At 40.1% G+C, this 26,507-nt stretch overlaps 1 protein-coding gene across 1 annotated transcript in view; it reads left to right on the top strand.

The window, feature by feature from the left end:
* The window catches only part of epha8 (eph receptor A8), a 60,059-nt gene that overhangs the window by 19,208 nt on the left and 14,344 nt on the right, over window positions 1-26,507 (top strand). The window contains 6 exon segments of the mRNA XM_035662890.1: window positions 16,138-16,293; window positions 16,478-16,651; window positions 16,727-16,897; window positions 19,115-19,239; window positions 22,612-22,774; window positions 24,883-24,979. Coding sequence (XP_035518783.1) covers window positions 16,138-16,293; window positions 16,478-16,651; window positions 16,727-16,897; window positions 19,115-19,239; window positions 22,612-22,774; window positions 24,883-24,979 — 886 coding nt within the window.

Here is a 26,507-nt window from a genome sequence, read left to right as displayed (position 1 = left end):
GTAGGATTCAGTGGCATCGAGCAGTGAGGCTGCAGATTGCACGTCTGTATTTGACAACCTGGGAATGAGAACAGGCTGTGGAGCGTGTAGTAGAAATTACGGTGGCTGTGAAATGTGCAAAAAACGAGCGAAAGGCCTTATCTACAGCCAGTGTTTGGTTTGACCTTTCTGGGCTACTGTAGAAAGATGGCAGGTCTCTCCATGGAAGCCAACCTGAGATAAAAACAGCTCATTCTAAGGTAATAAAAACACGATTCCTATATTCAGTTGATTATACACTAATGAAAACATACCCATTAATATTATTTTCCATTCCTGCCAATAGATCTTCGTAATTGTTACACACTGGACCTTTATATATAGTATATTAATAATAAGTATATAATACAGTACAATGGTATTAGTTAGCTGAGTTTAGCCATGGGCACCTGGTGGCCCCCTTGGTCTCTTGGCCATCGGTACCCCTCTAGCATCATTTCTGGACGCACAGCGCAAAGTTGGACTGCTGTATGTTTCAATTTTAGCCCACTAGATGTTTCAAAAATCGAAACAAAAAAACAAACAATTAAAATACATTTAATATATAAGAAATTAAAAAATAAATCGCTGTTTATGCTGTTTTATTTTTTGTAAAAATACTTGTTCAATATAATGGAATTTCTAATTATATTATATTATTTTTCATTGTGTGAGCACAGTGGGCAGAGTGACACTTAGTTTCAGTTTTGGCCCTCCAAGTGAGAAGAGTTTGTGCACCCCTGTTCAAAACTTTAATTTTAAACATAAATCAGGACCAGTTAGTACTGTTTTATTTACACTGTAGTGATGATACCATATTCCCAGGACATATGCTGTCATTGTCTGGCAAAAAGTAAAGAATAATGTTAGGATCAATGCTAGGGTAACATTTTTACCAGCATTATTAAATAAAATAACAACATTAGATTGCAGATTAGCCTTCTGGATTAAGCCCTGTTTGAGAAACAGGAACTCAATGTAGTGAGACATGATCTTCCAAGCAAGAAACTGAAACCCATCCATCTGTTTGACCTCGACAAACAAGAGCTGCAGCAGTGACAAACCACAATTTAACAAAATGGCAGGTCACAGTAACAGGTGTCAGCGGTCAATCAGAGCATTCAAGGAGATGATGAACAGTTTCCGTTGTTTTCGTCTGAACCAGATCCTTTATTCCTGAGAGGAATCCTTATCCTGAGAGGAGCTGTTGTTTGAGCAGAGGTTTCGGTCCGAACACAGACATTCATCCTGAAACACGAGTTCCAGAGTCGTTCTGCGTGTTCTTCCTAATCCGAATGTAGACTCCCTCCTCGTTATGTGAGCTGCTTGATGAATCAGAGAGGACTTGTACCTTGTTTTGAATGTTAAGTCTGTGAACTTTTTGAGACGGATATGTTATGACTGGAGCTGCCTGGCAGACCGGCTATGACCATATTAGCACAGTGTGACTCCTGCCTCTGTGCAGCTCTCCCCCCGCACTCTTTGTCCTTTTCAAATATATAAATAATCAAAAACAGTTGATTAATTTCCCCTCTGGTGCATCGCAGCAATTGCTAATGTCGCAAAAGGAGAAAAGTTTTCCTTCCCTCCCACCCTCCCTCCCCTGCTGCCTTTCCCCTCTCGCTTCCTTTTCCGACACTCACGCTTCACACTGTGTGATCTTCTCAATCCGCTGCTAATATGTCTTTCAGAATGCCCTTTTTTTTTTTTTAACTACTCTTCCCCTCGACCCTCTCCCCACACTCCCCCACTCCTCCTCCCACTCCTTCCATCAGACACAGTTTAATGGTGACAGCCATTCAATCGGATAATTAACATCCGTTTAACGCTCATTAACCGGGATGTATTTGTCTCGTTTGATTTGTAATTACCAGGCCTTTTTCACAGGAAAAACACTACGGTAATGTTCCCTTTGTGATGGCTTCATTGATGGAATTGATTTGAACTCAGCAGGGAGGCCAACAGGGAGGCAGGGAGAGGCAGGAACGTATATGTGCTGAAGACATCTACGCCATACTTGTCATTTATCTTAATTTCTCTCATATCAGTATTCTTCAGGCAGACAGAGTATCTGTAACATGTAATACAACAAATCTATACACTTATGAATGTTTGTATCTATAAAATGCAAACAAAAGCATTCAGATTCACTATTTTATATGCTGTGTATATAGTATTCCCAAATCATTGATTCCAGCTAATGGATGTTCCTTCTGCTACAGCATTCAGATGTGTTCTGTATTTGTGTTGCTCAAAAGATCAATAACCAAAAGGTGAACTTTAAACCTTGTATTTTTTACTTCTACTCTGGTTTCTCTGTCTGTGTAGACATTCTTACTAGCAGCCTATCAAATCAATTTTAAACTTAAAACATAAAATGATGTAAAACATAAATTCAACACTGACATATTATCACCAAATAGAGTAGATATGGATAGTGTGTTCACCAACACTTACTCATTTATACACCTGGCAGACACAGAGCAAAACTAGCTTTCATTCGGAGTAGTGTGTTAGTCCTCCTGATTAGTACCGGTGTAGCTGCAGATTGCAATCACTTGCTTCACCCTCCCGAGACACGTGAAAAATGAAGCCCGATCTGGCCTACTCTGGGCTAGAAACATGGCAGTTCAACACGGTGGCCTCCACGAAAGGCAACCCACATAGTCTGTAGATGAAAATGGCTCAAATGATTATTATTTACAGGTAATTATACACTAATGAATACATAGCAATGAATATTATTTGGCATTTCTGCCAATAGAACCTCTTAAAGGTTACACACTGGACCTATCACTCTCAGTTGCGTTTTGATCTCCATTAATTCCTAAGGGAAACATCTATCTCTTTAGCTGCTAAATGCTCCATTTTGTTCACCCAAAGCTAGTCTCTGCCTTTCTGTCTTTTGGTGCTGAGCAAATGGTCTACAGAGTTTTTTTTTTTAGATCTTTTGTTGAAACAGCTGACTGCTACTGCTGCAGAGCATTAGCTAAAAGATGCTAAAACAGCCCGCAGAGCTGAGAGGACCTGCGGAGTTGGCTGCACACAGTAATTGTATCTATTGTTAATATAAAAATACAGAACAGTGCCTTAACCAGTAAGTGTCACCATTCTATTATTAGTTACCATTGACTAATGTAATTCTAGCTAATAATCCTTTTTTGTCTTCTAGTTTGATCACATAACTTATGTAGCATCTTTTCTTGCTGAATAAGCTACCCACCTGGGGAAAGTGACCTACTTGCCTAATTTTGTTGGCTAGTTAGCTAATTAGTGAGTAAGCTGTAACATTAGCATATTGAACTGTTGACCTTGCCTGCTCAGCTGTCAAACACCTACAATACTACAACCTACATTTTGTCTACCTTTAGTAATAAAAAAATTTAAACACCTATTAATTAATAATTAAACTACTAAACTACATTTTGACTAACACATTTGTGTAACATATGGGAATGGAATATTATTAGTGAATAATCATCTTAAAATCAGAACTGTTGTGTTTTCGTTACCTTAGAATGAGTTGTTTTTATCTACAGATGCCAAGGTCACCTTCTGTGGAGCCTGCCTAGTTTAACTGCCATGTTTCTACAGCAGGCCAGAATGGACAAACCAAACATTGGCTCTAGACAGGGTCATTTGCGTTTTTTGCGTATTTCACAGCCACTGCTGCTATTTTCTTCCTTGTGGTTGGACAGGGAGGGTGAAATGAGACTAGATGCCACTAAATCCGACACACTGGACCTTTAATGCTGCTAACTATGGTTTTCTTTTCTCATAGATTTTCTCAAATTGCAGCTAATTCGAGTATGTTATAGAGGTGACTTTAATGTTGCCAGGAAAACTCAAGTACACAGTGGGATAAACAAATGCCTTTTCACTTTGACCTTTTTGGTGTTAGGTGGCCAACTGTGGCTCAAGGTGTATTACAGAGTTTAGTCTTGTTCTCACTTTATAGTCTAATAAACACCGGTTGTTCCTCTGCTGACATGTTTCTCGTAGGTTGTAATTATAAAAAGAAACATGTATCTATATATATAACCTTGTATTTATTTTCTAGTCCTATTTCTATCTTTTCTCATTCTTTCAGCCACCATTGCACATTTCCTCCTCCACTGTTAGTCATCTCTATCAGATTTATACTGTACAATATTAAAGGACACACTGTCTAAAATTTACTTGCTTCTAGCAGTGTAGTTGCAGGTTACAATCCCCTCGGCTCACCCTCCCTTTCCAAGTGTGTAGGAGACACACACTGGACCTTTAACCTGCAGACAACATCTAGTAATTATAAACTAGTTGCATTCATGATGATATTGAATAGCAGGAAACTGAATAGGAATATTTTTAAAGTGAATTGTAAAGAAGGCTGAAAAACTCTCACAAAACTGATCATGCAGTTCAGAGTCAGAGTTAGGGATGTAAAAACTAATATGACCACGGCCTTGTCTGGATTCTCCCAGAATGCCACAAGAAAAGAAGATATGAAATTATTTTTTCTCCTAATAATGATTGCAGTGACATCCTGCGTTGCACTCTGACCCACAGCACAAACCCATCTATCGATCCTCCTTTAAAGCAGCCACATCCACTCTACCCCCAAGGTCATCTTTCTCCGTGCACCCGGATGTAACGCTGAGTAAATCAGGCTTACCTCAAATTGGAAGGGGACACCTTCGTTTAAAGCGTACAGTGGGTTGTGGCCGAGCAACAATCCAGCTGTTAGTGTCTGGACTAGCGATGTAAGAGGAGGCACAATGTGGATGGTGAGTGTCCCATTTCCACAGCTGATCTCACAGACACGTTCATCCATCACTCAGACAGCTTCAGCGGCTCGTTAGTGGCTTCATGCGTTCCCCAGGGAACCGGCTAAGGAGCCTTTGGCTAACTTTGTCACTGGATTTCGTAGTGCGCCTTACAAGGTCGATGCTGAGGTCTAGGACATCAAGACTGGATATGTTCTTGAAGCGCAGGTAGAACTTTTAGATCCGCTCTTGTTGACAGATAAGTTTCAGAATAAATTAAAGTAGACATTTGTGATAGTTCGTTAACTGTAAATGTCTGCATTTCTACTCACTGTTATTGATTGATGCAGCACAATAGCAGAGTAGCGTGTGTCTAGATTCTATATTTGCTTCTAAAACGTACTATTTAGTAGGTTACTCTATGATAAAAAAACTGTGGAAAATAGGAGTTGAACTGAATTGGTTAAATAGCATAAGCTGCACCATGAACTGAAAACCAAAACTGTATGCTGGTTTATTAACTCTAACCACAATTTTGCAGTAACCTTAACAAGTGTTTTAGTATGGAAGATTAACAATGTCTGAATAAAAAGTGGAACACATTAATTTTTTATGAATGAATGAATTGTTCATTGTTAACTTTCCATGCTACATTAAAATCAAATCACAACGCAGCATTTTAGTGTTGTCCAGCATATTGCCTAGACCTGCCAATACTAAATACAAAACACTGTCATTAGTTTTCATGAAGAGTTGCAAGGGAGTTTTTTTCCTTTTTTTAAGATGGAGCAGCGTTGTCAATGTCGAAATTAACTGTCAACTGTCACTGTGACAGTAAATGCATACATAAAAAGGAATTTTACATAAAACAGTGTGTATTGTATTTCACCTCCTTTTTTATTTAGGCATTTTAAATCTCCCATACTTTAGCTGCTTGGCCCTGATCATAATTTAACTGTAGTTTATTTGCTATCTTTTAACATTTAATACAACATGTAGGCAAAATGATACAATGACACAAAAACATTGTTTCCTGTTGCTATGTCCTGTTTGTTTTTTGCCAGTACTCTTTTAGACTTTTATTTCATTTTAGACTTGGTCTTAACTTGATCTCAAAACTGTTTGGACTTGCTTTAGTAGTCTTCACTACAACTCTGACTCTCTGCTAGTGACTTCTGCTATCAGCATCGCCTAAATACCTCAAAAACTATTCTAAAGATAGGGACAAAAAAAATGCAAAACACTTTCCGATTAGCACCTTTTCCCCAATTTAAGAGCATTAAAACAAGTCAAAACTGACTTGTTGAGATTCTGTTTTTACAAGTCAGCCTTAAGAAAATGGACCAGGAAAGCTCAAGCTCCACTGGAGAGCCATTAATAACAAATGGGGTCAAAACAGCAGAGTACAGTTAATTGATGGGCACACGACCATCAAAAGATGCTAATGCATTTCAGCTAGTAAGTCTTCATTCTGGCACTAGGTATGGTGATGCATCTTTAATATAATTCATCCACTATTTTGAATCCTGGACTGTCTTTTTTCCATTTTAGGGGACTTTTAACAACCACTATGTCCACTTGTTACTTTATACATTTTAACTGTCTCAACAGAAGACAAACAGATTAGTTTTTTCGGTCCTTATTTTTGTTTTTAATGAAGAAATGCTTTCATTGTTTTCATTTGTTTGTAGACTAAAATGTACCCTTGAAGCAGAGCGGGCTCAGAGCCAGCACTGAATGTGAGCTTTCACCAGCCAACCCCGGCTGCACTTAAGACCCCCTCCACCACTCCCCGCTCCTCCCTCAGTCTCCTCACGTGTGGGACGATGATGTGCTTTCTCCGGCTCCCCCTTTATTCCAATGTATTTATTTACCCACTTATACAGGGAATAAATCAAGGTCAGCACACAATGCCACACACGGCTATTAAGATTCATTGTAATGCAAATTCTCCTGTAGCGAGTGCACTACATTGACAGGTACTGACACGCCGGGCAACAGCCACACATGAACACACACACGCAAAGACACACACATTTACCAACTTACAGATACTCTAAACAGTTTACCTAAAGAAGGGACTGAACAGAGAAGTACGTGTCTCTTCACAGCGAGATTCCCTTCTCCTTCTATTTCCATCACGTTCTCTCTCATAGTCCATTTTCAGCCATATCATACCCTAACCCCTGAAAAGGTCTCTGCTTATCCATTAATGTCCACAGTGGAATTGTATAATTTTCTTTACAGCACTTAAAGTATTAGCTGAGCACAAATCCACTGAAATGTTTCAAATCGGTAAAAGTATGAGGCTACAGCACAACCTTTATTTAGTCCTCTGTCACTAGGGGTAGCTTCTTTTTTTCCATAAAAACACCTCTAAAACAATAGGTTAGGAATTTCAGATCTTCATGATTTTTGATACACACATATTCTGAAGTGTTACAATATAGATTCAACAAGAAAAAGTCTTCTTCTTGGTCCAGTATTTCCATTGTGCAGACAGTAGACACCTTTTTATAATGTATTCCTATGAGTAACCTCTAGTGGCTAACTGCTAAATATAGTATGATACACAAATGGCTGCATCTCAAAATGAGTCATGTCAAAAGCTTTGTTCCAATGGATTCAGAACAACATTTTGATTGTGTAATGTGCAGCCACATGTCCTGACAGTTTCCACAGCAGATTTTGTTTCCACTTCCAACTAAAATCTGTGGGGCTTTTCCTTAACATACATATACATACATATAATATATATATATATCTATATATATATATATATATATAAAAATAATGAACTTTTAGTCACATTTGCTAAAACTTTCACATCTCATGTACTACTGTCCAGGTATAGCAAAAGGTTTCAGCAAATACAACGAAAAGTTGTTTTTTTCGTATAAAAGTTACTACTGCAGCCTTAACATTATTACTGATATACACAAATTAAATGTCTGCCCTGTAAAATAATAATAATAAAAAAGAATCAGTTTGAGGAAAATGCTGTGTCACTACAGATGCCTCAGACAGTTTTTAAATTGTGAATTATTTGCTGTGTTGAATTGAATGCTGTTCGAGAAGAATGGCTAAACCTTTGTTAAAGCTGGAACCTTTACTTCTCCTAACTGTCTAAGAACTTCACCATTTTCAAGTAAGCAACACAGAGCTGCGGAGATTCTGGCTCTGACACTGAATAACAACAAGTTCTCAAGATAAGGTGCCTTTAAAATCACACACCAAAGAAGTGGTTAAGCAACTAAACCAATGAAAGAGCTCTATTAAAATGAGGAAGACTAAGTGGTTGAATAAGTCTTGGCATCTGTTATTAGGAGTTCAGTCTAGACCTGCTCTGATTTGAAAAGTGTCCTGAGATAACTTGCTGTTATGAATTGCGCTGGCCATACAAATAAAATTGAATTGAAATTAATCTCTAAGACACCTAGGACAGCTCCAGAATCAGCACATGCGACAGCTGTCATGGACACTTAAACTTTAAAAGCTTAAAAAGACTCACTACATGTGCTACTATAAGAATAACACCTGCAACAGGAGTGTCGAATGAAATGGAATGTGTCTTAACCATCAGGATGCATCTACTGCACTATTAAACAACAGTATCCATTGTCAAATGTCATATGTTGTGAATTATTGTAAATAAATGAGACCACAGTGCAGAAGATTGCTAATATCATCCAACTGCAGCCACAAATGGCGTTCTCGTGCTGGTGGGGGTTCCCCTTTTCGCTGACTGAACGCCCCCTTCTTCTTCGCCTTTCTTGCTGAACTGTAACTGTCAACATCCGGTTTAATTAACATTGTAGTTAGTTTTTTCAACAGAGTTCAAAATAAGATCTAGTAGTCTGTAAATGTATTTATAAATAACTTAGCAACTAAGCCTCTACAGAACGTTAGTCCAATTACATCTTAATATGCTTACATTTACGTAGGACTAGTCTATATTTCTACGAGTTGTTGAGGACAATTCATACTTTGCACATGACGTACTGGCTGCGCGGCAAGAACATCGTTCTCCAGAACACGAAAACCCAGTAAACTAATCAACGGACTTGCCAGGACGTCGGTGTTTGCCTGGGCATTCATTTCAGGCGAAGCGGGAGAAACACGCTGCGGCCTTGCTTTCACCAACGTAAATTAAAACTAACAACAATCTGCATTGTTTAATTCAATGTTCTGGTGTTGTAATTATCTACGAGGTTTTGCAACATGGCCCACCCATCAACAGCAAAAGCTTTTATTCTTTTGTGTGTAACGTCGTACTACTACTGAACGGAAAAAACCAAGGCAATTAATTTCCTCATGTGATTTGACATATAACACGCTGTAATTCAGTCCTTGTATGCGGAATTTGTCAAACTAAATAAACGTCCATATCCAAAATTCAAGATCACTTCACTCGGAAATGTACTATAATGACAGATGATGTCGGCGTTTCTTGCCGCAGCTATCCATGTCCACGGACTGCAAAGAGTTATGAATTGCCTGATTTGCGTCGGATGAAACGCTACCAGAAACGGGCCCAATAGGGGTACTTGTGTCAATGACGCGGGATACGCCCAAGCCGCCAGACCCTTCTCAATCCCACTATCTCAATCTAGAGGTATTAGTTCAGCTGTTCAAAATCAACATTTACCATAAACTCTGCTGCAAAGAGTGTTTTGTTTCATTTAACATGCTGAAAGTTATTTTCCTATAAGACTTTTTCCACAGTCCTGTAACTAGAGATGTCTCCCAATAGGGCCCCTAAGGCAAAAATGTGCTGTTGGGCCCCTATCCAATGCTTCATTATATACCCAAAAAACAAGAAATGAACCAATTGTCCCTGTGCTGTAACAGTGCCTCGCACCAGGTTTACTCTGTGTCAGTTAGTTTGAGGGGGTTTTAATTAAACACAACTTCTAGTCTTTATTGTACTCATGGTGCATCTTCCTAAACTAAGGGTAAGAAAATCACAACTAACACAGGGTTTTTAAGACAGGGCCAAAATGATTGGGCGATAATGCAGGATCTGCTTTAATTGATACCGTTCTTTAAAAAAAACTGCAATTAATTAAATTATCTACCGCTTATTGAGTCCAACTTTCACTATCCCCTGTGACAGTAATTCAGCTTTGTCCAAACCAAGTATTTTAACAATAAAATATCTGCTGATAATAAGTTCTATCCAACATTTATTTCTAGAAATTGCATTTATTCCCTATATACTGCTTACTACCCAAACTAGTAAAGAAATTGTTTAACAGCTGAATATTTCTGCATTAAAGGTAGGGCAAATGATTATAGGCAATGCAATTCTAATCCAATACCTTTTGTCATATCCAGTGAAAATATCCTCACAGTTGGCTAGCTTTCAACTCTGCATATGCACTGAAACAAATCGATGTTTTGCACTCTGTAAAGCCCATACAGCATGCGTGAACAGTGCGTGTGTGTCACGGAACATGTCGCTTTGTTAACGGCTTAGAGCAGCCACACTGCCCGCGTGAGCCGTGCTTCTCAGCTGCTGCGACGCTTCCTCAGAGAGTGGAGGTCTCGCCCATTTTTTCTGCAATCCTGCAAAAATAGACAGTGAAAATAATCTGTTTAGAGTCATATCGACATACCAGCAACATATGCACCTTTCACTACATGTCTGTACTTGTAATATGTCACAGACATGAAACGAATAGAAATATTTTTCTTTAACTAAACACCTGTATCTGTTTCAGGAGTGTAAGTATGTCTGGAGCTGTTGTGCTGGCTCTGGGAAACCGTCTCATCCTCTCTGCACGCTAGCTCTGCAGCAGCAACTTTAGCGACAGTCTGCTAACCTTAAACATAGCCAGTGTTAGTTTGATTACTTGCTGTGTGGCTGTTTGCACCATATCAGGGTATCTGACATGGTATTGGATTTGTGCAGTGTTGTCATCCTTTGTTTTATCCACAGAGGCTGCAGACATTTTACCACTGTTTTCACAGTAATACGGTCCATAATGAGTCTACTGATCTTAATGAGAAAAACCAGAGTGCCCCTTTAACATTTTCCTCTAGTGTAATATTTTATAGAGTGTACTATTGTATTTAGTTTAATATTTGTGGAGAGAGGAGCAACATCCACAGTGAACAACAGTGAAAGAGTAGTGAAGTTCTAATGTAGCAGCAGCTCTTACAGGCAAAATCAGTGTGGATAGCATGAATTAAATCTACCGGTTGCATTTGACATGCTCGTGCAGCAACATGACTCAAAATTGTGCATTCAGAGAATGTTACAGTGCCGTAGGTGGGAGTGAATAAAGCATCATTTTACTGAAGTCCCAAACGATGATGAACGTGATTTATTAGGAGAATGGGAATATCAGGGAAACAAATTACCTTAAAACCTTGGCTTTAAAGCTTTGGCAACGGCCCAGAATCCACTGATCGCTTTTTCTTTTTACTCATTTTATGATATTTGTATTATTCCCACTTACGTATATCTTAATTGTCTCTCTATCTAGAGCACAGCACGTCAGAATTGAAGTGAAAGGTTATCACTGCCGGTCCTTCCCCCTGCCTTTGCATATTCACCTGTGTGTTGATAAATTTATGTTGCATGTTGTTGCTGTGGCTGCATCAGACACCCTGTGTGTATGTTTACGTGTGTTTTGCATTATCATAACCTTTGCATGTGTGTGTGTTTGATAGAGTGTGTGTAGAGCTCCTGGTGAATCTGTCAGAGACTTCAAAGCGCTCGCCGCCTCCCTCCTTGATGAACGAGCTGTTCCGATGTTTATCGTGACCTGCTTTTCAACTCAGGGGCTTCACAAAAAACATCAAGGGATGGAGGGATTAACGGGATAAAAAAAGTACGAAGAAAAAACAGTCTGGGATAAATATCTCAAATAGAAATAGTTTCTGGCTCCTGTGGGGGCCCTGACAGTGAAAGAAAAGAGCACTATCGCCCCTAGTCTGTTTATCTATAGTGCTACACATACTGTATGTACTGTGTGTGTGTACATATCTGAGCATCTGCTATGTGTTTTACATTATCAGCACTAACACAGGTGCATGTGTGGGTGTGTACATGTTTGTACATTTTGAGGTAAAGTTATAATTTTAACAGCTTTAAATGCTACAGCTTCAACCCCTGGAAATGTAATGCAAATCTATTAGTACATAATGTACATAATGTTGCTTAAAGATTACAGCATTTACACCAGTTTGACACTACGTTCAGCTATAGCATGTGGCAATGTAGATAGTGAAATTAAATGCTGTATAGAATTTAGCACTATCGCAGGGGCCATTTCAAGCGCCTGCCAGACGCATTTTAAGACATGTAAGAACGATCTGCATTGAATATAACAGTTTTCCACAGTGGGTTTTTAATCAAAAATGTTCAATGAACTGGTGTGAAATCCTTATCTACATATGGACATGCAAATATGGAGATAACTCAGGCCTCCCCACCATCCAGCAGCTAAGTTTTAGTTACACTCAGTTCTAATCAGTTACCACAGCTCAGAGGGAAAAAACTGAACAATCTGTACAACCAATGTAACATTTAAAAGTAGAGGTCAAACTGATCCTAACACAGTGTGTCTCATGCCTGCATGTTAAAAAGATCCTTGTACAAAAGTAGATAAATGTATGAACACAGCTAAGTCAGGAAAAATAGTTTGCTTGTTTCTGTTTGTTCGGTTGACGCCAGTGCTAATGCTAACAGTCATTTAGGAAGTGTATTGCATGGAGGAAACTTTCTTTTAAGACATTGGTTATTTATATACAGTACAGTAGTGATCCATGTTTGCTTCATGCTTCAGAATCAACTTTTTCTCAGATACCATGGACATGGAAACGCACGCTGAGATCTATGCAGTGTTTACTACGTGTTTGGACTGATTTTTCCAGCACTTTAGCCAAGATTTAACTGGGTGGCTCCTGAGAAACTGTAGTAACTGTAACGTGCACTACAAACACTGATGGTCCCTTTGTTTGTAGTCAAATCCACCTGATGTCTGACAGTTTTGGCTCAACGTGAGATCAACTGTTGAGGGAAAGCTGTGGTGGTAATTTCTTTTCTGCAAGCTACTCCCAGCTCTTCCTCACCTTATACCTACTGGTTCGCCCTGTTCGAGCTCAGTATTTTCAGCTCTGGTTTGTGTCCTCAAACTGCAAATCCACAATGTCAATCGAAAATACTAATAAATTAGTCACATGCCTGTAATCACCATAAAATGTGTGTGCCCTTGGTTTCTGACAGAAATCTTAGGTAGTCTTTTGTAACATTGATAATGTATTCCCACTAGCTGATGGCTTGCATGAGGAGCGACAGCATTTATATGACAAACACACAACAAGGAGCAGAGTATCTCTCTCGGTCTCTCCTTTCTCCTTCCACATCTGCATGTTCCTCTATGGCTCTTAATGACAGCATGTGTCGTCAGCAGGAAGGACAGGCAGAGAGAAACATTAGATACAGATACATTAGAGATGACTAAGAAGTCATGGCACATTAAATGATGAATCATTAGTGATGGAGTTTGAATTATGAAACCTAGCTAATGAGGGGAGGCCCTGTTGTGCATGCACTGTTGCATAAAAGCCTTACTCATCTTATTTACTGCAGATGAAAAGTAAAACTTTGTTCTATTTTATATTCTTGTATTGCATTTATTTGTCATTAGAACTGTGGCTTCAGCTCTTTGTAATGTAAAATCTTGTGCTCACCCACTCTTTTTTCACATAATTAATATAATAATAATAATAAACCAAACTCAATAAAACAACTGGTAGTCAGTTCTCTAATGTTTCTATAATAAAAACACATTTATACAGTCCCTCAATTTTGTCCAGTCACCCCAACATTTCTGCAAATTTGATCAATCATTGTACTTTCCTGCGCAAACATTGAGCCATATGTCACCAGACTCACTTCCTTGTTTCTAGTTGTGACGATACAAACATGTGCAACGCAAAGGTCTCGCATTTACCCTCCAAAGAGTGTGATTTTATTCTCACTGGAACAAGTAGCATTTGATTTTAAATTAATTGTTAATGAACTTATATATTGTATTTATATATGAATTTATACAATCACTATCTTGTTGCTGCTGTTTACATCCCCCCAGATGCAAATTCAAAAGATGCACTGCAGGCAGAATTATTTCCTGGGTGTAAATGTATATTATATATAAATGTATGTATATTATGATGAATACATTTCCCTGATTGATTGATTCCTTGAAAAAGATAATATTCGCAATGATTTCTTAAATTTATTTAGCAAAAAAAAAAAAACATGGTATGCAACTTTTTAGAAAAGCTGCTGTGAAATCAGAAATTTTACGCTGCAACAATCCCAAAAAACAGCCAGTGAAATCTTATAAGTACTGAGTAATTATTTTTAAGTAAAATGTAAAGGGTTGTGTAAATATACTGTATATTGAATAGTTTTATTTATACAACAAGGTTTGCAGAGCAGTTGAACACTGTAGCTGATAAAATATGAAACAGAATTTGCCTTCCAGATGAAAACTGATGGTATCATGGCCCATCTCAGCCTGTTAGTGTGACTTATATCTGTCAGCTTGTGGTGGCTTCCAGTTGTGTCACATCTCAAAGAAAAGCTGTGACAGAGATGTTTGACCACAGGAAATGTGGAAGGAGAGGTGTAACACAAAAAGGTGCCAAAAGCTTTGAAATGCATGAAATATTTAAAGATCATGCTCAGAGATATTCAGGAGGCCTAGACAGTTTGTCTATACTGGCTCTGTCCATGTTCGCTTGTCTTTATGCAAAAGAAAAATAAATATTAAAGACAAAGCACCTTTGTATTTTCTAAGTAATCCATTTAAAATGTTTTCTATTCTGAATTTAGTTTGTTTCAGTTTGCACAGATGAGGAGATGGTTCACTTGTTTTATTTTTTCCCCACAGCGTCTAATAAAAACAGGCCGACTGAAACCTGGAAAGAAATTCATGTTTGCTTTCTTTATTTTCATTTTGGAGGCAACCGATGCAGCGTTTTTATCACCCACGTTGTTTTTCTTCCTTTTTCATTTTCTATTTCAACTGTATGTGCCTGTCAGATCTTATGCATAATGTGGGATGACTTCCCACTGCCACAGACACCAGGGTCTGACTGCTGGCAGTGCTACTCAGGCTGGACACTCCAATAAACACAGCTGTTTGTGTTTGTGGGTGGGAAGCCTGTGAGGGAGCACGTACAGGATTATAAAGTAGCAACTTTTTCGTTCAGTGGAGGCAGACCTTTCAAGGATAAAGTGAAGCTTCACACACTTTATGGTTTAAATAGTCACATTTTTCCTTTAAAAAAAATGCTTCATGAGGGTAATAACTGCAGCGTGTTCAAATGAACAATTAGCTGAAAATAAAATGGCTGTGAAAAAATTCAGCCTAACAAATTAAACACCATTATGCAGGATATCATAAAATCTAATCACATGGTTGAATTGCACATCCAGGGTGTGTGTGTGTGTGTGTGTGTGTGTGTGTGTCTCCGCACACCGCCATGGTGAATATTTGCATGTGTACTTTTCAGGCACGAGCACGGGAAGGTTTTATTCCTTTTCGAATGCATCTACAAATGTCTCAGCCAGTAATCCAGAATACATTCTAACTATTCACTTTGTTATAATTTCACTCATGTTGGTTATCCAATTTCATGCTTCTTTTAGCACCTTTGAAGTCTAAGCACCTAAAATGGTCCTCTATAAACTTAACAAGGAAAGGTTAGAAAAAAACTGCATCTGTAAACTAACACTCAGCATTCTGGCGAAGCATAAATTACCCTGTGAGGAGGAGCAAACACGAGCGCGCCGGTGTCGGCTGCTGCTTTCTGAGCGTGTGCGAGATTTACCCCTGCCCCATTTACCATAGCAGAAGCCTATTAACCGCTCGGAAAGAGAATATATTTATCAGAGCCCCCTCCATTATTAATCAGTGCAGAGTTAAAAGTGAATATGTATCAGAGGAGCTGAATAAGGTTGAAACACGGTCTGGATTCTGAGGGTCTCACTGGGAGTATCAACAGTGCAGAGCCTTTTCAGCCCAAATCTGAGCAGAAAGAAGTATGACTTTCATCTCCCCTGCTCTGCGGTCTCTACGGTTACAAGGCCTGTAATTATACATAGATTTGGAGGAGGGGGGCGAGGAGTGGGGGGGATATGTCCTAAAATGAATGCTTTGGAGGAGATGACACAGTTTTGAAAAAGTTGAAGCTGCGTTGATATGCACAGCTCGCTATAGGAGTGTGATTCATGCCTTTCTGGCTGCACTCTCTCTCAATTTTATCATGGTCTGAGTGATTATGGGAGTGCAGAGCCTTTCCCTGCAAGCTCTCTATTTACTCTATTTATTCTCTCTCTCTCTCTCTGCAGCCTGTGAGGTGGGTTTCTATAAGCCAGTGGCGGGCGATGGCCTGTGTGGTAAATGTCCTCAGCACAGCCACTCAGAGACCAGAGCTGCCCTCTCCTGCCCCTGTGACTCCAACTACTATCGGGCAGCGGATGACCCACCAGCGGCTCCATGCTCCCGTAAGCACAAACATGTGGTACACAAGATCACCTAAGCCCATGGGCGAGAATGCACTCCCCAACAAAACACAGCAACTATGGAATGATGTGCCGGATTTATCTATGCCTCAAAAATCCAATTTTCTTTTTTAGACAGCGATCAAACCTGTGAATGAACTCAAACCTACGTCTTTCTTTTCTCCAGGCCCTCCATCTGCTCCAGTAAGCGTCATCTCCTCGGTCAATGGGACGTCTGTGAATTTAGAGTGGGATCGCCCTCTGGATACTGGAGGTCGCAGCGACCTGCAGTACAGCGTGTTGTGTCTGAAATGCTCAGGGGAAGGAGGGCCCTGCGAGAACTGCGCATCCTACCCAGGAGGTGCTGGCGGAGGAAAGGCAGGGGCGAGTATTGGGTCCATGGGAGGAGGGATGGTGGAGCGCTCGGGCAATGCAGCTGTTCGATTCGTTCCCCGCCAGACCGGGTTGACAGAGGCCTGGGTGACGGTGCTCAACCTGGTGGCTCACACCAACTACTCCTTCCGCATCCTGGCTATGAACGCAGTAACGCACCTGAGCAACGAGCCGTCACCTTACGCCTTGGTCAACATCACAACGAACCAGGCAGGTAGGGTTCGGCACAATGACATACAGTTTCTCATTACGAAGGCTTTGGTTCATGGCACAGGCCTTTTTCCACTATAGAACTTAACAACCCGTAACTTAATGTGTATTCACTGTCCTCGGTTCTTTTTCTGTCGACCTCCTTCTGCGCTTGGGGCCCTTCCATTAATTTAATGATGCTGACGTTCAAAAGTCATTACTTGTAAACCTGAAAGAAAGTCATTATCAGAGCCCCTTATTCCGTTACTGTCTGTCCCACAACTGCATTCGGCAAAACTAAACACAAATTGTATTGGAAAAGTTTCAGTTTTCACACAGACACGCAAGGCAGAACCTAGCACCATAGCACCAAAACCAGGTTTTTAGAGGTTCAGGTTATGGGTCATTGGTTCCTGTAGTGGAAAAATGCCTAAAGACTTTAGACAGGACAAAGGTTGAATAATAAAGGATGTGGTCGCTCTGATGTTCATACCATGTAACTGTGATGTCCTGGGTTCAAGTCATTCACTAAACCATCCATAAGAAGACAAAAGGCACAGCCCAATCATTTTGAGTTTGAATCCAGCCTTGGCCCTTCATCACACATCTTTCTCATTCACCTTTTGCTGTCTCACTCTTAGTGTCAAATTGAGCAAAAGTGCCAAAATAACAATCTTTGAAAGAATGTGCTGTCTCAACGACATTTTGTGCTGATAATGAAAAGCAGGTTATGGCTCACGCACAAAGGACTAGTTGGAGTCTGTCAGCAAACAGTACTTATGTCCAACTCTGACACTTCTGTGCTACATGAACACAACAATAATACTGACTTCATCTGCATTCTGATAAGTGTTGCAGTAATCAGTTGTAATAACCCTGCCATTGATTGGTTAACACTCATTAAGTATTACCTGCACTCTAACAATTTCTAACTTTTAAAAGTTGGAAAAAGTAAGTATTTTTCTAGAACAGCTTATTTCTATCCCTCCTGCTACCTTGATGTAGAAAAGTTCCCAGCAGTTTGAATACGCTGATATAGTAAAAACAACATAAATCCAGGATTGATGACGTTGGATTAGGGGGTTTTTGGAAATTTATGAAGAGTGATTTGGGGTTTTGTTTTGGGGTCAAAGAAGCTCCCCAATTTATTGCTCCATTTCAAAGGTTTGCCACCCATGTTAATTGACTCTGTGATATGGAATTTGCAATAGACCTTAGAGTAGAATAGAAAAGGGTGGGAGGCCATTGACACTAGTAAATAAAATAGTAAAAATAGCAAATAGTAATAGTAAATAGCACAAAGATTATATCATACCTTTTATTTATTCTGTCTGTCCAGATTTGGAGGCAAAGTTTGAATCCAATACTTTTCTCTGCTCTTCTTCTTTGTTGGAACGTAAGCTTAATCCACTGCATGCGCTGTGGCATTGACTGGCGCAGTCTCTGTGACCGTATTGTACGAAGTGCTGAACTCAGAAATGGGGTTACTGACTTTGCTGGACTTTTGTGCCAATTAATTCCTCTTTTCATTTGTGATCTCACTGTATTTTCACACTGCTGCAGTCTAATGTTGAGACTGCTCCACAGTGTTCCACCGTCTGCATCCACCACTGAAGAGACTCTCCTGAGAAAAATTATATTTTACCATTTGTTCAAATGCCTAAAATCACTATGTTTACCTGACAAGGACCTCTTGTGGCCAAGTAAATGATGACTGTTTTCTCTCTGACGCTGCAAAAAGTCTTAGGGAGGAGGTTGGGTTTCTCTAGTCCTGCTGGCAGTCAACACTGGTTGGTTTTGACCATAACCACAACCTTTCCCTTACCTTAACCAGGTTTTCATGCCTCACCTTAAGCAAATATCAACCACAGTGGAGGCCTATCATGCATTAACAGTTTTGGAAGGCACTGACAAACAATGTTGCCAATTGAGGCTTGAGATGATAAAAACGGCATGAGTAGTCATTTAGTTTTGAGGACTTGTTGGGAAACAACTTGGCAATCATATTTGTCAGAAGGATCTAAACTTAGCAAAGACTCTATAAAGTCTGCACCAACTGATGGCAATACCACCTTTGTGTACGATAAATCATTTAATCATTCTCGCTGTCTGAGAGAGCTTCAGTAAATGCAGGAGTCAAACAGGACTTTACTGCAGGGTAATCTCGTGACCATATTTTGTGGTCATTGAAGAACCAAATCTTGAACTGACAAAGCAGTAATCTCTCCCGTTTCTTGTGCAGCCCCCTCTGAAGTGTTAGCGATCCGCCAGGAGAACACCAGCCAGAACAGCGTGACTCTGCTGTGGCATGAACCCAACCAGCCCAACGGAGTAATCCTGGAGTACGACATCAAATACTACGAGAAGGTACTCAACTAACTGCCCACTTAAAAAGCAAACAAATACAAATACTGCAGTTTGTTTTAGGGTTGTGTCAACATATTCTGTTTATTTTCCAAAAAACATCTAACATGAAACTATTGAGGCACTTATGAGAGGAAGAAAAGTGACACAGTCTCTGCTCTACCTGGAGAACATAAGCTCATTGTCTTCAAAGGGCTGCAACTAAGCTGAGCCAAGATATTGTGAATGCGGAGGAGTGACGGCTGGATAGACTCTGGATAACTTAATCCAAGAAAAAGATCCTGCTGGCAGCTCAGCTAATTGAAAGGAAATGGGGGTCGAGAGAGGGAGAGCAAGAAGGAGGATGAGACGGTGTGGATTCCAACTTAGCAAAAGTGACAGTGACAGCAAGCGGCTGGCGGGCGCATAAGCCTCACGACGAGCTAATTGCTGCGAGTGCGTGAATGTGCACGTGTGTGTGTGTTTGGGTGAGTAGATGTGTGTGTGTGTGCGATGATAGAAATCAGCTAATTGCAGAGGGAGCAGCCTGGGAACAGGCAGTCTCATAGCCAAACAAGCAGGATGGTGTGGGGAGTGCTGAAGGATTAGCTCGTCTCTTGCGCTGGTGTCTTAATCTGGCCTCGCTCAGGGGGGCGAGACGCCTGTGGGGGATTTCAAGTGGACAAGTCAGCAATGTGCTTTCTCAAGGTTTCTATACTACTGTACTAAACAACAATAAGTCACAGCGAGGGTGGCGGTCGCTGCAGCAGCACACTAGCTGAGGATGATAATGAAGACAAAAAAAGGCTCTTATTTCTGCACCTAGCACTTCTTCATAATTAGGCTCTTATCCTTTCTAAGGACACATGAATGATTCACTTATTCTGCTGTTTGTATGCACCTCGCACCTCTTATTATGGTTGAACTTATTTTACCTCCGTACTTATAAAGTATCTCTGAATTCAGCTTTCATAATTTTAAGATCTGCCTTGATCTGCCCTTTCTCTCTGTGTTTCAAGATGCTCATGTAATTTCAGAAAAACTCCTAAAACAATGGCGCTGCATTGTGGTTGTTAAAAGGATCATTACACCATTAGCATTCAACTGATAGCACTGTTGTAAGTGGCAGTGAATTTGGACTATTAATGCACGTGAATAGTACAAGCACGTTGAAAATACTCTCTGTTGATGTTGGAACACAGACATTTAGAATTTTAGTCAAATGCAACAGCAAAGTATGAATGTTTCCCGAGTTGATCATTTGCAGCTGCTCTAAAGCTAAATGTTGTGTACATTTTAGCCAAATGCTGTGGTTTATTTAAACCAAAATACAAACATGGAATACCATTTTGAAGACATACAGGGACTACTGTCCATGTTTGAAAGAGGTTTGATCACTGTAGTTGCCTCCCTGCCACAGACAATGAGCGACTAAGATCCTGCACAAGAGTTGTGAAGGACTGTAAACATATAATCAGGACTCATCCAGAGAACTGCTGCTTTATTCTCCACAATTTCACTATTAAACATGGAGTCTTTGTGTAACAGCTCCTGATCCTGACGCTGTGTCAGGAGATTTAAATAAATAATGAATTTAACAATGCTGTGCCACTTGTGTAAAATGTGCACAGCACCCTCTTAATTTGGAGGCGCACGTATAAATCTTGCTGCTGTGTGATGACTGCACTGAAAGGAAAAGAGCCTAAGTTCTATAATTAATTGTGGGCAAGAGCCTCACTAAACAAGCCATCAGTATTAAGGTTCCTGCAAAACTCCAGATCACATTCAGTTACGTGAACGATAGTGGTGGTAAGACTCTATTAAGCTATTGATCGCAGTTAAATCTGCTTTAATTACATTAAAACTATATTTTTGTATTAAGTAGTGGCTTGCTCTTATTTGGCGTAACATTTATATGGGTGGCGTAAGAGTGTGAGACAGAGCCTGAAAGCGGGTGCCAAGAGTGTCAGAGTTGGCAACCCTGGATATTACTGAGAAGGAAGGGCTCAGCTCCGGCAGGCTCTGGCCCTATTTAACCCCTGCTGATGGATCAAGTTCCTCCATCTCATGATGCAATAATCACATATAAATCCAATACTGACATAAAGCAGTCCTGCCCATTGGTCTGCAGCATTACCCACAATGTCCTACGGTAATACAGCCAGAGGTATTAACAAAAACAAAATTCAAAAAGTCAAACACAGTTGACAAATTTCAAATCAAATCTTCCTATCCAACAATAAACATAACGGTGCATTCACACATGGTTTCTCACATTAAAGCAGCTATAATTCTGAAATGACAGTGTATCAAATAACAATGTGACAATGTGAATGGGTTCACTGGCAGTGATGAATACAGAGAATTGTCAGCTGAATCTGCAGCCCCCCCTTCACTTTAAAGAGCCTTATAGTGCGTTTGAGCTCATTGTTTAACTGTCCAGCCACAACTTTACTGTTCTAGTTCACTCTCCCCGCTGTCGTAACGTCGTGTTCAATGAAAAACCTCTAAAAACCCACTGTACACTGCCTGCTCAGCACCCAACAGCAGACAGACAGTGATGAACATAGTGGGGCATTTAGCAGCTATTTCCCTTCGGTAGAGTCAAAAAATTTTAAAACTACAATGAATATTGGACTTCAGAAACACAACTCCAAATGAATGCTAATGCTAATGCTGGGTGTATAGGTAGATTTGTCTGTTTGCTAACATGTTCTCCATATCTACTTAAAAGGTGATGATATGTCAACGGTGCTATGCCATTGTTCCAACGGCCCATTTTTCTAAAACCTCCATGGTACAAAAAATGTCCCAATGGACCAGAGCCCATATGTCCAACAGATGTAAATGCACACTCCGGTATCACCAACCTATGTGCACAACTTAACGTTACTTATTTTACCTAAACCATGATCATTTCCCTAAGTAGTTTTGATGCCTAAATCTAACCAAACTATGACCGTTCCACAATGTTAACCATGTGTCTATTATTGCTACCATGATGATGAAGGTCACCTGACTTCGTCCTTTCCTACACATCCAAAACTCCAGGGAGAATGTGTATTTTAGGAAAAACTTTTGTTGGGTCCAATGGGAAATTTTTGGGACTATTGGGGTTTCAAAACAATGGGCAGTCGCCATGTCAATGTTGTATTCACAAATTCTCGCTGCCCTCAAGTGGCCAAGTGTAACCAACAATAAACCTGGCTGTATCTGAGGTATTGAGTTAATATTTTGAGGTGTTATCTCTATCAGTCGAGCAATTTATTATAAACCACCTACTATAACGTGTTCATATAGAGCAGCAGAGCTTCTGTTTTCATACAGAGTGCATAAGCTGACCACAATGGAAATTTTCTCAGATCTAATCTTTAAACATGGCCTTTTCTCTTGCAGGACAATGAAGAGCACAGTTACTCCACTCTGAAGTCTAAAAATACCAGTGCCCGAGTGTCAGGGCTAAAGCCGGGCACCAAGTACATCTTTCAGGTCCGAGCCAGAACGTCAGCAGGCTGTGGACGCTTCAGCCAGAATGTGGAAATCCAGACTGGGAAAGCAGGTGTGTGTGTGAGGGTCTAAGAAACAGAGAGAGGGCATGCTGTATCGCTGAATTGCTGTTTAAACCTCCTGCCTGCCCTGAGCCACAGGAACCCTTTAGCTAGTTGTATGTTGTTTAACACAGTGGACAAAGTTTGTTGTGTAAAAAGATTTGGCACAGAAAGCTTCTCAAAGACAGGCCAGACTGCATGGTCCAGGGCTAAAGAGGCTTTGGTGTCAGTGAGGCCAATAACTGCCTCAGTCCATCCCTCTGTTCCATTGATCTGCGCTTTGTTAGAGGGTCACCCCTGTCAGCAAAACTGCAGCCTATCCCGGCTTCAAACAGCAGTACACAGGGTGGGGTACAAGTCTTCATGAGTCTGTCCACCTGAGGCAAGTACAACTCCAAAAGTTAGGAATCACTAAAAAAACCCTTTTATTACAACATTTTTCTTTCCTAATAGGCGATTGGGCAGATAACGTGCAGAGCAGACTCTAGGTCTGCAAAGCCAAGCCTCCCGCCTGGTTGGAGTCCCAGTGCTGTTTCATTGACTAATAGTCTCCCTTCATTCTGCTGCTCACTGGACCCCGACTCTCCTCCTCTTGATACTGATTCATTTCCAGACTCTGAAAACAAGAGGGCTGCACACATCCCACTAGCCTACATGCTGAGTAATCAATACGTCCTAAACTTTATGAAAGACAGGCTGAGGAGCATTTTTTCGTCATGTCCCTTTCCCAACTACAAACAATAAGGTCATTTCTCAGATTTGTGTACCCTGATAATCAAATCATGAAAATTGTTTTTGTTAGCCATACTAGCAGTGTGGCTCAAGGATGGCAGTCTCAGAAACTTTGGTCCAGAAATATCTCAACAAACTTAAAATGAATTCCCCTGAAATTGGCACATTTTTTGTAATGGATTCTAACCCAACCACAGAAAAATTACCTCATTCTTAAAGCTTAAAGCTTTAATCCTACTAGGTACAAACCTCTGATTAGATCCGATATTTTTCTGGTTACAACACAAACCTAAAGTATATAAATCAGTGAAAGCAGTCACAGGTTTGGAACCAGGTTACTTTCAGTGGTTTTTAGGTCTTTCCAACACAGTTGTCGAAACCACCGTAGTTTCTCCTTCGCCATTGGAAGGGGAGAGTGAAGCGAGTGCGTTGCGATCTGCACCTATACCCCTTGATGCCGCTAAATCCTACACACCTTTGGTCCTTTAAAGTTACTGTAAAAACTGAAAAGAATGTAATAAGTAAATTGATAATGTAATTCCCTGCGCTTAATATAAAAATATAAATATAAAAATTTTAATAATGTTATAACATTATTTTGCATGTAGTAAGTGAATCATTCATCCCCCACTGGCTTCCCACTCACCAGTGGTGCCAGTTGTGCTGCTTATAATGCCTAGCCAAGCTGGATGTCGTACTTCCAGGAACTGAATCCAGGTGTCTGCAGTGCTGGTTGGGATGCTTAAATGTATCCATGACACACTTAAAATATATGTTAAGTTACTGCATTTTTCATTTAAATAAACTGCGACAGGAATAATACACTAACAATCACAAATGTAATTACTGTCATCAGCCTATGTGCTAAACATTCTTATTAAATTATAGGCAGGTTATTACATACTCAGTTTTTATGTCATTTTACAATTAAATAGTTATGTTATGTGCAGTTACTTTTGATGTGTGTTTAACATTGAGCCTAAAACAGACTAACTTTTTGCTGCTTGATGGCAAAAGCATGGTAATGTTTTTGTCATGCAGTATATCTCTCACGTCCATGTAGGTTTTTCATAATAGTGTATTTATCGGTAGAGGCTTAACCACTTATAAGTCTGGGACAAAATTCAGTCTTTCAAAATAGCTGACATCATTAGTTGAATATTTTCTACCCATAAGGCCATGGACAAACTCTCAGAATGCAAACAGGAGCTAATTAGAAAACGCTGAGCTCTTTAATGAAGCTCCAAATTCTTGTTTATCTTGTTTGGCCAAGAACACTGTACCTGCCTTCTGTGTTTGCTTGTGTGTGTGTTAGTGTAAGCTGCAAACTCCCGACCGTTGGTGCCACCTTTTCCTTAGCTAACACAGTGCTTCTGTGTGTTTTCAGCTCCTCTGCGCTACAACACCATGACCATCATTTGGATCTGCATGGCCCTGGTGTCCGGCCTGGTCACCTTCCTGGCCATCATCATCTGCAGGAAACGGCAAGGCTACACTTTACCACACTACCCATCGCTGCTGTGTGTGGAACACTTTCTTACACTACTCTAACCGTGCCTCTCTTTGTGTAATGTTGCTTGTGATCAAAACCCAGTGTGCACTGTATTTCTCCCTGCTTTTTTCCCCACATGTATTGGCTGCAAGAAGGGTTGAAATCTAAGTGAGGCTCTCCGGAAAGGATCTCATTCAAGCCTGTTTGAGAAGCTAAAATACCTTTAGTCCGCCTTGTCATGTTGAAATGTTCAAAATGTCGGAGCGCACAAATAATCTGCATGCTTTTCTATCAGTAATAAGGACGATGATTATAGTTTTGAAAGCTAATGCTTTAGCTTCTCTGATCTCCTCAACCCTCCCTGTCTCCTCACTGTCTTATTTAGCTAATTTCCTAACGTGTAAATTCAACCTCATAGTGCATTTAATTATGTTGATTCATGTCCAGTAGCTTGCAAGCCAAATGTTCCCACTTATCCCATCAGCCCCCCGTTCCTCTCTTTGATGTCTTCAACTTACATTTCTGTAGTAGTGCACGAATAATTAATTTCATTGCACTTAATTAATTCATACTTCAATGCATATTAGATTTTCCATTTCCATTCTGTTTGAGGATTTAAAAAAAATCAATGGAGGATTTAAAGATGTTATCCAGTCAAAATCATGTTGTCATGACTGCAAAGTCCAGTTTACTCAATGTTACTAAGATGGAGGATCAACACAGAAAGTCTGATGGTAGAGTTTAGTATTTAAAATGCTAAGGAATACACTAACAATGAGGGAGATGGGCCACTGGCCAACTTACTATTAAACTGATGAGGATATGTCAACAACTCCTGATGACAGAAACCACCAGGGGAAGCTTTACTGTTTACTCAGGAAGAAACCCTGAATAATAATGAAAAAGCACCTTACAGCACTGCAGATAAATTCATGCTTGATCACCTTAAATGATTCTGCTATGCTGACTAAATGATATTTTAATCTTTCTGGGTAAGATACAGTTGTGGCTAATGCTAGTGTCCGGCTATCACTCAAGATAATTGATGCTAGCTAGCTAGCATGGAGACGTATGTATGTCTTTTGGTAACTTGGTAAATTTGTGTTTAGCAACACTCCTGTCACCTGCAGCACTTGGTTTTTACTTTGTTGTTAGCATGCACTTTAATCTCTGCTAGCTAGAATGAGCTGATAAATGAAGTAGAAAGGACAGTGTTCATAAGGACGGTCTCACCAGCCTTGCCAGGTTTTAAAGTAACTATACAGACAGAAAGAAAATGTGCCTTTTTAACATAAGGCTGAAATTGACATTTAATGATTGAAATATTTGTAAGGGGATGAAAGGCAATAGCACTGGTCACACAGTGTGGCATCCAGAATCTAAAGAAACCTAACCCAGTGTTCACACATACAGACTCAAACACCGGTGTGTGGGTGGATGCACACAATGTGAACTGAACCTCTATGTGTGTGCTGTCGCCGACCCCAAATCTGCAGCAGGTGAAACTAAATATTTAACTA

The sequence above is a fragment of the Morone saxatilis genome, unplaced genomic scaffold (assembly GCF_004916995.1).
Source record: "Morone saxatilis isolate NCDOM2014 unplaced genomic scaffold, NCSU_SB_2.0 Contig18, whole genome shotgun sequence".
Lineage (NCBI taxonomy): Eukaryota > Metazoa > Chordata > Actinopteri > Moronidae > Morone > Morone saxatilis.
This window is presented reverse-complemented; position numbering and strand designations above follow the sequence as displayed.